This window comes from Miniopterus schreibersii (genome assembly GCF_964146895.1).
Source record: "Miniopterus schreibersii genome assembly, chromosome: 2".
NCBI classification, from domain to species: Eukaryota; Metazoa; Chordata; class Mammalia; order Chiroptera; family Miniopteridae; genus Miniopterus; species Miniopterus schreibersii.
In genome coordinates this window covers 173,649,847-173,664,896 of record NC_138102.1, presented here as the reverse complement: position 1 = coordinate 173,664,896, position 15,050 = coordinate 173,649,847, and the positions used below count along the sequence as shown (strand labels likewise).

The window sequence follows — 15,050 nt, the reverse complement described above, 5'->3', positions numbered from 1 at the left end:
ATTTTTTCAAAACATATCTTTATTGATTTCAGAGAGAGGGAGGGAGAGATAGAAACGTCAATGAGAGAGTGGTTCATGGGCTGCCTCCTGCACGCCCCCTGCTGGGGATGGAGCCCGCAACCCCGGCACGTGCCCTGACCTGCCCGGGAATCCAACGGGGATCTCCTGGATCCTAAATCGACGCTCAACCGCTGAGCCACGCCGGGCGGGCTAGTTAATTTTTGAATATCTTGCTGCACTATGCTAGGCACGGGACACTAAATACACATTTAATTAATAAATGAATTAATTTTGTTTTTGCACACGTGGCCCAAAAGCTTTCTTTTTCAAGCAATAGGGTTAGAGAGCCAGAGGGGCAAAGGAGCCCCAGGAACCGTCATTTCCCAGTGACTGTACATGAAGAAAGGGGGGCGCGCCGCAGTATTCCCGGCCTTACGGCGCCCCGCAGGCCCAGCCTCGGGGGAACCTGCCTTCCCCCCCCCCCCCCCCCGCCCACCCCACGTGGCTTCAGGGTCCCTGGCTCCGCGGGGCGCCGCGGCGCACGCGCAGACGGGGAGGGCGCTCGCCCGCCCTCCGCGCCTCCGCCCTCCAGGGGGCGCTGGCGGCCCCGCCTGTGCCGCCGCTCGGGCCGCCGCTCGCCCGGCCAGACTAGGGCGGCGCTGGCCGCCTCGCCCGCTGCCGGTCCGCCTCCGCCGCGCCGAGGGCGTGGGCTCCGGCTCCCGGAAGCGGCGGCCGCGGCGCCGAGCCGAGCGGTCGTCTGTACCCCGGAGCAGCCATGCGCGGCGGCCGGAGGTCGTGATCTGAGCGGGGCGGCCCGGAGGGGGCCGCTGAATGGCGGCTCGTTGAGGCGGCGGCTCGGGCTCGGGCTCCGCCGGGCGTGGCGTGGCGGCGGCCGGGGTGATGCTGCTCAAGCTCCTGCAGAGACAGACCTATACCTGCCTGTCCCACAGGTATGGGCTCTACGTCTGTTTCGTGGGCGTCGTGGTCACCATCGTCTCCGCCTTCCAATTCGGAGAGGTGAGTAACGGCGCGGAGCCCGGGCCCCCCTGCGGCCCCCGCCCCACCCCCGCGGTCCCCGCGCCACCCCGCCGCCCCCGCGGCCCCCGCGCCACCCCGCGGTCCCCGCGCCACCCCGAGGTCCCCGTCCCACCCCCGCGGTCCCCGCGCCACCCCGAGGTCCCCGCGCCACCCCGCCGCCCCCGCGGCCCCCGCGCCACCCCGCGGTCCCCGCGCCACCCCGCCGCCGCCGCGGAGCCCCGGGCGCTCGGCCCCGGCGCCCCCAGCCTCCTGCCGCTCGGGCGACAGGTCCGGCGCCGCCCTTGCCCCGCAGGCGCGAGGACGCGGATCGGCTTTCAGCATCGGGGCTGAGCCGCGGTGCCCCCGACGGCGTGCGGGGAGTGGGCGCCCGGCGCGCGTCCTGCTGATGCCCTTTCCCACCGGGGGCCTTTCTCAGGGCCCCCGAGCCGGCCGCCTCCCCCTCAGGCCTCGTGCTCCGCCCAGCCCCCTCCCGGGACCCGGAGCTGGTGCCTTCCCGTTCCTAAATTCTCACCCCTTGCCCCCCTGCAGTTTTTTTCCTAGGGTGGCTGCCACCCTTCTAACCTTTTGACCTTTGACAAAAGCACTTTAGTCTTTCTTCATGTAGTTTTTTCCTGGATCTCAAGACTTTGTCCAGGGGCACGTGTGTTTGCACGTGAATCTGCAGCGGGGAGAGTGTGCTGGCCCCAGATTTAAAGGACTTAAGGTGTGCAACGGGACTTTTTTTTTTTTTTTTTTTTGGCATTTTTTTCTCTGCCATTTGGGACAGCTATACATCATCAGTGAGCCCTGCGGGCAGATGTGCACACACTGATGTGAGAGATCTGGCAGCTCCTCCGTTCCCAGATCACCTGAGGCTAGGGCCCCTTCACCTGACCGGGACGCCTTACTGATTTTGGACTCCAGCACCTAACCTCTTGGGAGCCAGCACAAGTCCTTGAGTCATGGGATAGGCTAATGATTTAGATTCCAGATCACACAAGCCCTGCCTTCCTGAATCTGCTCTTAGTTAATGTGCAATAAAGTTAAGTTGGGTGACACCGTAAATTCCTCAGAGGATCCAAGCAACAGGTTTGGGAGGCGGAAACACAGGTTTACTAGATTTTTGTACCCTTCTGGATATGCAGTTTAAACATCTTCATGACTGAAACCACCCTTTGGTTTAGGTGGATAGTTATGTCATTGTTGATGGTCTCATACGGTATTCTTTATCATAAACAGGCGTACTGTAAACCATGAGTAAGTCAGAACTGGAAGCGTTCATGTCTGTGATTTTAGAGAACACCATTTTTTAAAATGTGTCTATAGCAACTAGGAGAAAAGTTGTGTTTTCAAGTCATTAGAGATCTGTCCATATATATATATACATACATATTTGGTAGGAGGTTGGAAAAGGTTTTAAAATGAACACACATGGTTTTTAGAAATGCCACGCTATACATTTGCTTGAAGTCGGTACCGATACTAGATTGTGAGCTATATAAGAGAGGGTGCTGTCTGCTCTCTGTTTAATTGCTGTAAACCTGGCACAAGCACTGTGCCAAGTACTGCCAGAGTATGCAGTCCAAATATTTGTTGAATGAATGCATGACAGATATGGCATGATTTCCAAGTGTACACTTTTGATAGTTCTTGGTCTAGGGGCTAATAAAAATCAATTTTATAAGTAAGAGTGAGAAAGTGCCCTAGACTTGTAAGTGCAGAATATGTAACTAATATACCACCTGCTGTTCTATCTTTTGTTTCCTGTGTTGCAACGTAATATAGTGAATGCCTAGTTGTGTCTTACTGCTGATAAGATTTTTGGGGGGCCCTGAGTAAATAAATTAGCTGTTTATTAAAGTCCTACAAGTATGAAGGTGGCTTAAAGCATTAGTTGTTGGAATTTTTTATTTTATATATTCAATGTCTGGTTATTTATTTACCAAAAGAAAGACTTTTGTCATTCTTGACATGACCACAGATTTTAAAATTTGGAACAGACAAAAGAAATGAGAGGCAAAGGACATCAACAGGTGGCCTGGGAGGTGACCCACTAATATTGTTGTTAATTTCTACAGCATAGTGGAAAAGAACTGTCAGATTAGGTAAGTCTGTATTTGAATGCTGGTGCCAGGATTCATGATCTTGATAATAGTTAATACATAGGGTTTACCAGGTTCCAGGCCCTCTCTTAACTGCTTTACATACATTCACTTGTTTAATCCTTATATCACCCCTGTGAGATGGGTACTGTTATTACACCCATTTTACAGGTGATGAAACTAATGCACTTGCACAAGTTAATCTAGCCAGTTCATGGCAGAGTTGGCTTCACACCAAGGCAGTGTATATGGCTCCAGAGCTATACTCTTAAGCACATCTCTTCATGGCCTCTCGAACAGCCCATCTGCCCTTTGTATGATCTTGGAAAGGATTCATAACCTCTGTGAACCTCAGCTTCCTCATCTTTAAAATGGAGGCAAGAATCTCTTCCTTGCAGCTTTGATAGTAAGAACTAAATAAGACCTGTATGTAGAGTTCCACATACAGTGACTGGCACGTAATAGACTCTAATTAAATGGTAGTTACTACTGCTACTATTATTATCATCAGCTGTTTTATGTTTTTACTCCTTATTTTGAAATAAGAATACTGTCATCATACAGTTAATATTACCAACCTGTTAGTAATTCCACTAATTGTAATAGATAAAAGGACTATCCTTTTATTTATCATTGTTTACTGTGAATTCATAATTTTTTTTTCCTTCCCTCTTAGAATAAGTGGTATTGGCTGTACATTCATCCACATTTTGAGACAGAAAAGTAGAATTGAGGGAGGGAAATATTTAAAAAAAATTTTTTTTATTTTCCCCTTAAGTTCAACCAAGTATTTTCTGGAGAACCCTTGGGAACTCTAATCAAGAAAAAGCAGAGCTGGGTCCAAATCCACAGGGAGGACCCTCAAAGTGGAGTCTAAGTGCACTGAAGTTCCTTGCCTTGGGGGTGAAGTAGCAGGTGGGAACTTGTCTGTTGCAAACTGGTTGCCTTGGGGAAGTTACATGCCCTGTCCTCATCTACAAATGAGGGCACTAGCTTAACTGTGCTCTTAAGATTCTTTTTAGCTTAGAAAGTCTTGATTTTAAATATTTGTCCTTTGTTAGTTGAATTGTATAGACTTTAAAACATGCTTTTGAAGTAAAAATTTATTATTTCAGGGCCATCATTACTTGGTTGAGTTACTGATATACATTATTTATATACAAATCTACAATCCCTTGTCTGAAACTTCTGGAACTACTGGATGACCTTACAATTAAACATCGGTATCTTTTACAGTGGAACACATGACTGTTTACACTGAGCGAGGAAAATAAAGACTATAAATAACTTGCAGTCAGTTTAGGCCAAGTTTTGCCACCAAATAAGTTCAGGTCAGGTCAGGTTTTGCTGCCAATAAGACACCGAAAGGATCGTCACTCTTGAGAGCTTTTTGGATTTCAGGATTGTGGATAGAGCATTGTAGACCACTGCAGGGCGTGTATGTGTGTGTCTGTGTGTATAAAATACGTCCTTCATACGTGCACTATTATGGGAACAGATATTCAAAAATTAAATTTCCGTGAGGAAGTCAGATAGGTTCAGGCAGAATCTGCCATAGCGGGTAGTACCTGTTCCTGGCCTCCCTGGCTCCTTTTGCTCACCTGCCTCCTACCGCAGGTAGATAGATTCCTGTTCAGTGAACAGGAAGATTGAAAACTGGGTCCAGTTCAAGTTGTGCTCAACTTTGGTGACCAGTTTCTCATACTGGCCCAGTTTCAAGAAAGAAATTAGTTACCATGTTTGTATTTGAGGAGTGCACTCACTGAACAGATACATTTTGAGTGTGTTCTTTGCCAAAGGCAGCAAATAGGCAAAGTTGGAATAGGCCTGGCCAGAGTTGGGAGGCAGCCTCTGGCCTGGCTCTGGCTCCACCGTAAACTCTGATCCTCAGTGGTTCCCAAACTGTGTTACTCCAGCTGCCTCCTAGGTTGGGGCTACCACTCTTACCTGTTTTGTGTAGGTTTCTTTTGAGGATGGGGAAAACTCTCATTGTTAAAAGTAATGTTTTAAAACTTCTGGACTAGATTCCTAAGGCCCCCTTTTTAGCTTTAACATTCTGTGAATATGTATTTATTGGGTTCTTCACTTGAGAAAGCATGAACTATAAGGTGATGGACTTCGCTGCAGAGAAAATGCCAGTGGCCCTTAGATAAGATTAAATGGCCTCTCTCTTTGGAGGGGTTTGGGAGAGATACGCAGCCCAGCTGTTAAAGCAGGGACCTTGTCTTACTCCCTGCTGTGTCCCGTAGCATGCAAATGAATGAATGGGTGGAGATGACCTTAACCAACATCACTTCAAACTCATTTCCAATAAAGGTATGTTTTCTTCTTGGATGCAGACCATCTGTAGTTACCTTTTCTTTCTCACACATGATTGGTCTGATTGTACTTTGTCGGGTGGAAGGTGCTGTCAAAGGTACAAAGAAATTTAGCTCATCCGTGACCACCTTTGTATAGTTGAGATGAGACCAGGAGGACTGAGTAACAGTAGAGGGAGTAGGTAATTGAATAATCGCTTAGAAAATCAGAGGAAGGGAAGAAAATTATGGGTTGAAGCATCCTAGAGGAAGCTGACTTTTACAAGGAGACTGGAGCTTTTTCTTTTTTAATTATTAGTGGTTTAAAATTGCTGCTGGTATTAGTCGGCAGCACTTGGTTGTGACAGAATCCCAACCCAGAAGTGGCTTAAAAGAAAAGGTCATTTTTTGACTGGTGTATTTGAAAAATTATAGGGTGAAACTTTGGCAGGGTTGGATTGCGGTGCCCAAATGATGTTATCAGGAATCTTTTTCTGTCCCTGTTCTTCCCTTCTTTTGGTTTAGCTCTCAGGCAAGCTCTTCCCATATGAAAGCAAAGATTGCTGCCAGCAACTCCAGATTCTTATCTACCGTTTTAGTAAGCCCAGCAAAAAGAGAACTTCTCACTCAGCCGGAGTGGCTCAGCGCTAGAGCGTTGACCTAGGATCCAGGAGATCACAGTTTGATTCCTGTTCAGGGCACATGCCCCGGTTGCAGGTTCTATCCCCAGCGGGCAGTGTGCAGGAGGCAGCTGATCAATGACTGTCTCATCATTGATGTTTCTCTCTCTCTCTCTCCCCCCCTCCCTCCCTCTCCCTTCCTATCTCTAAAATCAATAAAAATATATTTTTAAAAAAAAGAGAGCTTCTCCTTCTCGTAGTGCCAGCTGGGCCCAGGTCGCCTTCCTAGCCAGGGAATGGTGCCCTTCTATTATCCACCTGGATCATCCCCAGACCTAGGGTTGTGAGTAGGGTTGTCAGTCTCGAGTGAACCACAGGACTTGAGATGGGTTCCCCAGAGGGAAATCACGAGGCTGTTATCAAAAGAAGGGTCAGGGGAACCGATGTTCTAGACATTGGCTTGAGTCAAAACCATTTCCTCACCCTGTCCTTAATATTGGCTTTGTGACTGTGATAGCTGTTAGCCCTTTACCTTGTTGTAGTGGGTTGTTTCCATTTGTAATATCTTGTTAATTAAATAGAGGTATCTGTGAAACTTGTATTCTTTGGTGGGCGTATTAATATGGAGTTTCGTGAAACACAGCTCAAGTGTGCCCTCATAAATCTTTCAATAGTGATTCATATACATCTTTAACTTAGTGTGGTAGGTGGACAGTTGTATTTGGTTTGATGTACTCTCGAGGTCTTAATTTGTTGATCTTGCTAATGAAATTTAGTGAATTGTAAGAAGAAACTTCACCTGACCTTTTTGCAGCACTGGACACTTTATGCATTTAGAAATTCTCACTCCCGCTTTCTTCACGGAGACCCCCTCCCTCTTCTCCGTGTGCACTCGCCGTGCCTTCTGTCTTAAATGCTGGGATTCCACAGGCTTTGTTCCTTGGCCATGTCCTCTCATGAGGATGTCATGTTTCAGACTCTTGTTCAGACATCTGTGATTCCCCCATCTCCAGTGGCCTCGCCACCAGGCCTCTGTATCAAAAGACAGATTAACAAAGAAAAACATACACAGTTATTAGCTTAAGTTTTACATGACATGGGAGCCTTCTTAAGGAAATGAAGACCCAAAGAAGCACTTAAACCTGAGTATTTTAATGCTAAGTTTGATGAGAAGTGGAGTTATGACAGGACAGAAAGGATCTGAGCTGAGTTTAGTAAGCTGTGGAAACACAGGTCTGCTCATTCAGAATTCCTCTCAGCATCCCTCTGTCTTAGGAGAAAAGGGCCTTTCCTCCAGGTACAGAGAAGGCACCTCTCACAGAAGGTGTATGATCTGCTTCAGGGGAAGGTCAGAAAGTCCTTCCTGCGCCTACTGTTTCTCCAATTCCTTCAGCTTGAAATATTTATTATGCCAAGATCCTGATCCTAGTCAGCTTAGGGTGGGGGACTGTGAGCTGATTCCACATAGCAACAACCTCTCCTTGTCCTCAGGCAGGTAGCCAGCCAGCCCTTCCTATTTCTCAGGTGTGAGGCAGATGTGGCATTCACCCCACCGCAGGGACCTGTAGTGGGCTCTCGTGGTTGTGCCACGGAGTCTTTTTCCTGGGCTAAAGGTGATGGGAAGTAGATTTCCACTCCTCTTCTTCAGATGAGGTAGAGCAGAATTTACGGAATGGCAGCAGCAATTTCCAAAAACCCTCCTCTGGACGTTAGTGCTGTGATTTGGATGAGTTCTCAGCCCCCTCAGGGAACTTGATGTCTTGGTTCCCACACTTCTTTTTGGAACGTGGTATCTGGTATTTTGATGCTTTGGGTGGAACTTTTATTTCTACATGCACAGCTTCTTCACGATGAAACTCATTCGCCATTTCCGTACTCAGCATGCTGAGCAGATACGTTACCTTCCTTATCTTGGAATCCCTGTGCCCAGCAGAGCGCCTGAGTCATTTATACAGTTGGTACATTTTTGTTTGAGTGTTGTGCCAGGCCCCTGGGCCCAGAGTAGTGAATAGAGCAGACAGGTTCCCGCAGAAAAGGAGTTTATATTCTGGTTGTGCATTCAGCCATTGACTGCTACCTAATGAACAGTTGTGAGGAATGCTGCAGAGAAGGAGAGTGTTGTGGAGAGACCTGCAGTGAGAGCCCAGCTTGTCTGGTGCTGGGTAGGGGAGGCTTTTTTTTTTTTAATCTTCACCTGAGGATATTTTTTCCATTGCTTTTCAGAGAGAGTAGAAGGGAGAGACATAGAGATAAAAACATTGATGCGAGAGCGACACATCAGTTGGCTGCCTCCTGCACGTGTGCCCCCGACTGGGGCCAGGGATTGAGCCTGCAACCAAGGTACGTGCCCTTGGCTGCAGTCGAACCTGGGACCTTTCAGTCCGAGGGCCGTTGTTCTAACCACTGGGAAAACCAGCCAGGACAGGGGAGGCATTCTTGATACAGTTTGAGTTCAACTTGGAAGGGTCAGAATTACTGAGGCAGTGGACAGAGGAGGGCAGGGCTACTGAAGGTTCTCAGCTGGGAGCTATTTTGCCCCCCAGAGGCATTTGGCAATATTTGGAGACATTTCAGGTTGTCATGTTTGGGGTGTGGGGTGGGATTGGTGCTACTGGCTGTTAGTGGGTGGAGGCCAGAGATTCCGCTAAACCTCCTGCAATGCACAGGACAGCCCCCACAGCAGCAAACATGCAGCCCCAAATGTTAATAGTGCTCAGGCCCTGGGAACCGTGACAGAGTCTTAAAGTTGAGGTACATGAGAGAAGCCCATGTGGCTGGAGAGCAAGAGAAAGTGTGGATGTAGGAGAGACTGGTATGGTTGTGCCCTGCTTCCAGTACTTGGCAGAATAGGTGTGCAGGGTTTGGGTGCTTCTCTTGAGAACAGTGGGATACATTCAAGGTTATTGTGTACTGGCATGTAGGGGGTGGAGGCCAGGGTTGCTGCTGAACATCCTGCGATGCATGCGACCCTCCCAGTCCCAACATAGAGTTATCCGGCCCTAAATGTCAATAGTGCCAAAGTTGAGAAACCCTAAATTAGAGGAAACAAGAATATCTGCAGGGCAGTTAGTTGGGAGCCTTGGGCTAGGCTGGTAGAAGGCCACTTAGGAGAAGTGGACAGATTTTAGAGACTTGGGGTGCAAGATAACCTGGCCTTTATGTTCCATGATATGCCAAATACTCTGCTGACTTCTTGGGATACAAACATGAACAAGATAGATAAGTTCGTTTACTTACCCAGACCCAACTATAGGTGCTCTGTGAATATTTGTTGGATAAATACTTATAAAAATTCATTTTTACTCACTGATTGTGATTGAGCCTCGTGAAGAAAGATGGTTTAAATGAGATGCCTAATGTACATAAGACACCTTGCATGGTGCCTGGGGCAGGTTTTTCAGTAAATGCTAATTAAATGCCACGCTGGCTGTCCTGTCCCAGGACAGTTCTTCCCTTGGCTGTGATGCTTATGAAGGCAGCAGCAGGAGTCCTTCCTTTTGGGCTGCAGTCAAGGTCACATTGAAGAGTATATTAATCTTTCCTTAGAGACAGAGCAGAAAAGTTCACAGTGGTTTCTTTACCTGGCTGTGCTTTATTATGGTAGATGTAGAAGCAGAGGGAGTAAGTACATTATTAATACAGCCTGCATGGTATAATACCATATGTTATTCCAGTTCCTTCTAAAATGTAAAAAACAAGTGTAGCTGTAAGAGGTTACATATTCACAATACGTCTTTTGAAAAAGTTCTTCCTGTTCTTTAGATTGCATGTTCCAGTCTTATGACCCGCATGCAGTATCTTTAGCAGGTGATTAGTTGGCCCGTGTGTGATTCATACGTGCACTAAATTAAGCAGGAAAAATGTGATCTTTCAAAAAATGTTATAGATTAAGTCACAGTTGCGCAGGGAGAGCAACTGAATTCTACAATCAGACTAAAAACCATATTGCGCACTTTAACATTGCATCCTAAAATCGTTTTTGCTTGCCCTGGCCGGGTAGTTCAGTTGGTTAAAGCATTGTCCCAATACACCTAGGTTAGGGGTTCTCTCTCGGGTCAGGGCACATGCAAGAATCAACCAATGAATGCACAAATCAGTGGAACAACAAATTGATGTTTCTCTCTCTCTCTCTCTCTCAAATCAATCAATAAAAATGTTTTCGTTTCTTCTTTTAAGGTGGTTCTAGTTTTCTTTACCCCTTGACATACCTTGCTTTCCCCCCTTCATTACTTCATTCCATTAACTTCATTTCTGTCTCTGATTAATTTATCCAAATTGGATAAAGCTTCTTTACCGAAATCCAGAAGGTATTTCTTTGGTGGAGATTTGTGGAGGTGTTTACTCTGGGCCAGCAACTCTGCTGCTTACCAGAGACACAGATGGTTCAGTTTCTTTCTGCTCTTGAGGAATTCACTCTCTGGACAGGGAGATGCACAAGGAGATAGACAAACTTAAAATTCATTTTGATCAATTAAGTTGAAGACATAGGCGTGGGTGTTGGGGCAGTTTCTCAGACAGGTTCACATCTGGGCTTGATCTTGAAGGAGGTGGCCGAGGGAAGAAAGGGGATCCCCCCCTCCTTTTTAAAGTGAAGGATGCCATAGGTGTAAAGGTATGGGTGCGGGAGATCTGTCACCTTCTAGGAACAAAAATAGTTCCGAAGGGCCGCAGCATACCCAGGATCGAAGCTGGAGAGGCAGGCAGTGGCCAGTGTAGGACTTGCCTACTGAGTGAGACTAAGACATTTCCACTCATCCTGAAGGACATGGGGATCATTCCAATGAATTTAGGCAAGAGAGTGATGATTCAGATCTATGTTTAGATGATTGCTCTAGAGGTCATGTGGAAGACGAATTGCAGGAGGAAGGGAATGGTAGCAGGAGTCTGTAAGAGGTAGTAGGAATCCAGGTAAAATTACCACATGGATGCAATGCATCAGAATCAGCAGGCCTTCGATACTGATTTTTATAATTGTGCAAAGACCTGAAAGAAAGGTGTATTTGCTTTTGGAAACTGGCATTCTCTCTTGCTGATTTATTGCTTGACTTTGGGCGAGTCTTTTCATCTGTCCCCAGTGTGATGGTGTTAGGAGGTAAGGCCTTTGGGAGATGGTTAGGTCATGAATGGGGTCAGCGCTCTTATGAAAGAAAACCCAGAGAGCTCCCGGGCCCCTTCCACCATGCAAGGTGACAAAGGAGAGGACAGCCGGCTGTGAACCTAGAAACTGGCTCTTACTAGACACCGGATCTGCCGGTGCCTTGACCTTCGTCTTCCCAGCCGCCAGAATGGTGAGATATAAATTTCTGTTGTTTATAACCTATGGGCTAAGACAGGAAAAGAAAATGAGTGTGCTTAGATGTGATTAGAAAATGCTTCTGGTGGTGAGCAGATAGGGCTTCCTGATTGCTGTGGAGGAGGAGGATTAGTAGAAAAGATAAAGCTTAGAATATCTTTAAGATACACATCTTGGTCTCTCTTAGTACCTTTTAATGCAAACTAAATTTTTGTTTTCAGAAACTATGAAGAACCTTTATAATCTAGGAATTATATAAACTTCCAATGATTATCAATGTGTGAAAAGCTCTCTTAGTGTTACTTAGAGTTCGTACTGCTTGAGGTTAGAGAGTCCCAGCATCTGAAATTTTACAGGGTAGCATGTGAGATTGCTTTCAAAAATTGAGAAAGTGACATGTGCTTTTAGAGAGAGCACATGTGTGCCTAGGCCTGCGGTTGTCTCTTTATAACTCTAGCCCTTTAGTCTTTATCTTGACTATCTGGGAATGGATCCGAAAGCAGAAAGTTCTGGAGGGAAACTGTGGAGTGGTAAGCTGTTCTAAGCTGTTTGCCATGTAAAACTAGTAGCCATATTCATTCATTCTAGAATGTTCATTGATTTTTGTGCCAGGCACTGTGCAAGGATCTGGGAATAAAAATTAAAAGAGGTCAAGCTCCTGGCTTTGAGTTGCTCACAGGTGTAGACACATCTTTAAGCCGGTAAGTTATATTGCGGCATTGTAAATGCTGTCTTTAAGAGACGTGTGGCTCAGTGGATTGAGCATTGTCCCAGGCACCAGGAGGTCATTGGTTCGATTCCAGGTCAGGGCACATGCCTGAGTTGTGGGCTTGATCCCCAGTAGGGGACGTGCAGGATACAGCCGATTAATGTTTCTATTTCTCCCTCCCTCTCTCTCTAAAATCAATAAAAACATTTTTTTTTTAAAAAAAGAAGCATCATACTAAAAAAAGACGTGTGAACAGTTTGCATGTAAGCATTATACAGCCCTGTATGACTTAAACATCTTATTTTCTCAGCAAAACAGTCTTGTGAAATAGGTGGCATTAATATCCTCATTCTACAGAAGAAGAAATTGAGAATAGAGAAGTGTCTAGATTTTATTATTGACAAGTGCCAGATTTAAACTCATGTCTTCTGATTGTAAATCTTACGGTCTTTGCACTATATACCTGTTCTCTTCTTAATGATTACCTTCCTCCTTTCCTCATCTGGGGAATTCCTCTGGTACAAGGATTATGGGGCTTGCACCTCCATTGGTATTATTCTGCCACAGGTTTGTATTTGATCCTGTCTGGAATCATAAAGATTTTCAATAAAAGTATGTAACAGTTTAATAATTTTTAAAAGCTTATCATCTGAAAATTTTAGCACTCGTGTACGCAAACAAGTTAAAGGACTCAGTCTAAAAACACTGAGGGGGAAATACACATTATGTGACTGTGGTCATTTAGAATCATGCTAGGGAAATAGTTCTGGGTCACTGAATTAAGAATGATAGTGTACCAGTTTCAGAACTGGTTGCGTGACCACCTTCCTAGTTGTGTATTTGACAGAGTGAGCTCTGTGTCAATAAGTGTCCGAGGAGGCAGCCTGGTGAAGCTGGGAGAGCCTGGATGAAGCTAAACAGGAGCATGAGCTCGGGAGTAGTGCTAATTCAAACCCCAGCCCTGTCACACACTGCTGTGCAGCCTGGAGCTTCTCTTTGGAAAGTGAGGCATGCCTCACGGTTGGCCCCTTGTTACTGGGGCTCAGTGGGGAGGAGTGCTCGGCATGATGGTGTTGGTGAACGTGTGTACCCACCCCTTCCCCTTCTCCTCTGTCATCAGCACATTGAGACTGACTTTGGCTGCCCTTTTGTAAAAACTGCCGAGCAGTTGATTTGAATACCTTGAGCATGGAGTGTCATGATTATTACATGGAGTCTTAAAAGTGATAAACATTTTAAACTAGTACAGTAAACTACCTTTAGGTGATTTTTACAATTAATAACATTGTTTAGAAAGTATTTCGGAGCTCATGTAGTATTTTAGTCAACAGTATTTTAGCTCATTGTGTTTTAAATTTTACCAAGAAAGTCCCCTTTGTAGCAGAGAAAAGTAAATGCTCTGAGGCGACTAGTGTAGAGAGGAGGTGTGTGTGTTTGTGTGTGTGTGTGCACACCTGCAGGTGGGGGTGGGGAATAGTCCAAAATGGCAAGTGGGAGTTTTTTGAAAGTCAACAGTTTATCTGTAAAAATCACATCTGTTTTACATATTGTTTCGTAAAGACTTGAATTACTGCCAGTATAATATTTTAAGTGCCTTTCCAGTGCTAAAACGATGGTTTAGGAAGATCTGCTTGGTTTACCATGACTCCTGGTATGCTCGGCATGCCTTACTCACTCATGTGACATGAGAGTCACTGTCCCGCTGCAGCATAGCAACTGGATGAAACAGACTTTGTACTAAGTTCATAGTGGAGGAAGTTGAGGCCTGAACATTTGTACCCAAGGTTACACAGCCTCTGGTAGGAGAACTGGGAGTTTCTCCCAGGAGATGTCCCAAATTCGCCAGCCCAGTCTTCTCATCACTTCTGCCATAACCAGACATGTATTAAGAAGACGACAGTGTACACAGTTTATCGTTCTTGGTATGAGTGGATGATTAATAGACTCAAGCAGTTTATAACTTGATTGGTCTGACAAGATGCTAACTCGGGGTGAAAGGTAAACGATAAAAAAGCTAAGTGATGCAGGAAACGTTCCAAGGCGATGGGTAGCTGATTTCCAAGAAAGTGATATAGATGAAAGTTGCTCAGAGCTCTGAGAAGGAAGCATTCAGATTGGGCTGAAGACTAGGGAAGGCCTTGCGGAGGAAAAGAGACTTACTGTGTAAGTGTTTCTCTGACCCCTCCTCTGGTCTTTTGTTTGTTGCTAATAATGTCTGGAAACAAGATCTAATTACACATTTGTCTTATTTGGTTTCTTTGTTGTTTAGAAGGCATTTGTATTTTTATGGCTTACTCCAGAATAAAAAATTTCATAATTGCTCTTCCATCCAGGGTACTATAAAGGAAATGAGCTGACACTCGCCCTTATACGAATTTTATTTGATGTACAAGCCTCCTTTTTGGTCCCTCATATAGCACATCACTCATTCACTTCAGAAAGAGGTTGGCAAGATTTCCAAGGTAGTTGAGAACTGATTTAAGCAGAAAAGGGAAATGGTTATGATGGAAGAAAACCAAGTTTAAATGTTGATGGGGTTAGACCTGGGGACAGGAGACCCAGAGGAGGCTGAAGATAGGAAGAGATGTGGTGTCCTATGGGGCTCACATGTGGGCACAGAGAAGAGACCACACCATGCATAGCGTCAGCCACATGGCTCTGCACCTCCGCTAGTCATATACTGTGCTTTTAGGACTGGGAGGGATTTCAAAGACAGTTTGGTCGGAGCCCCCCTTCATTTTATAGATAAAGAAACAGCCCAAAGAGACTGAATAACTTGCACCAGATCTCTCATCAAAGTGACAGAGCTGAGATGAAAACCTACGTCCCGAGTCACAGCCCAGCCCCCGTCCCGAGATCTCAGTGTGCAGAATTCTCGACCAGCAGGAACGTTTCTAAATGTGTTAGGTAAAGACCCTTTCTGTTCCTGTTATTCTTTTTAATCCATCAAAGTGGTTTAGAGATGGTGAGATTAATTTATCTGATGAAGGAAGGCATGTCGTGTCAACACAC

At 45.8% G+C, this 15,050-nt stretch overlaps 1 protein-coding gene across 3 annotated transcripts in view; it reads left to right on the top strand.

Moving 5' to 3' along the window:
• Positions 1 to 630: 630 nt before the first annotated feature.
• GNPTAB (N-acetylglucosamine-1-phosphate transferase subunits alpha and beta) overlaps positions 631 to 15,050 on the top strand; it is a 60,858-nt gene continuing 46,438 nt past the window's right edge. For 2 of the 3 annotated variants that reach the window (XM_081127982.1, XM_081127984.1), the window contains exon 1: positions 631 to 1,017. In XM_081127982.1, the coding sequence (XP_080984108.1) occupies positions 901 to 1,017 (117 nt within the window). In that variant the 5' untranslated portion in view covers positions 631 to 900. The remainder of the gene's footprint in view (positions 1,018 to 15,050) is intronic. The other variant, XM_081127983.1, reaches the window with a different exon arrangement.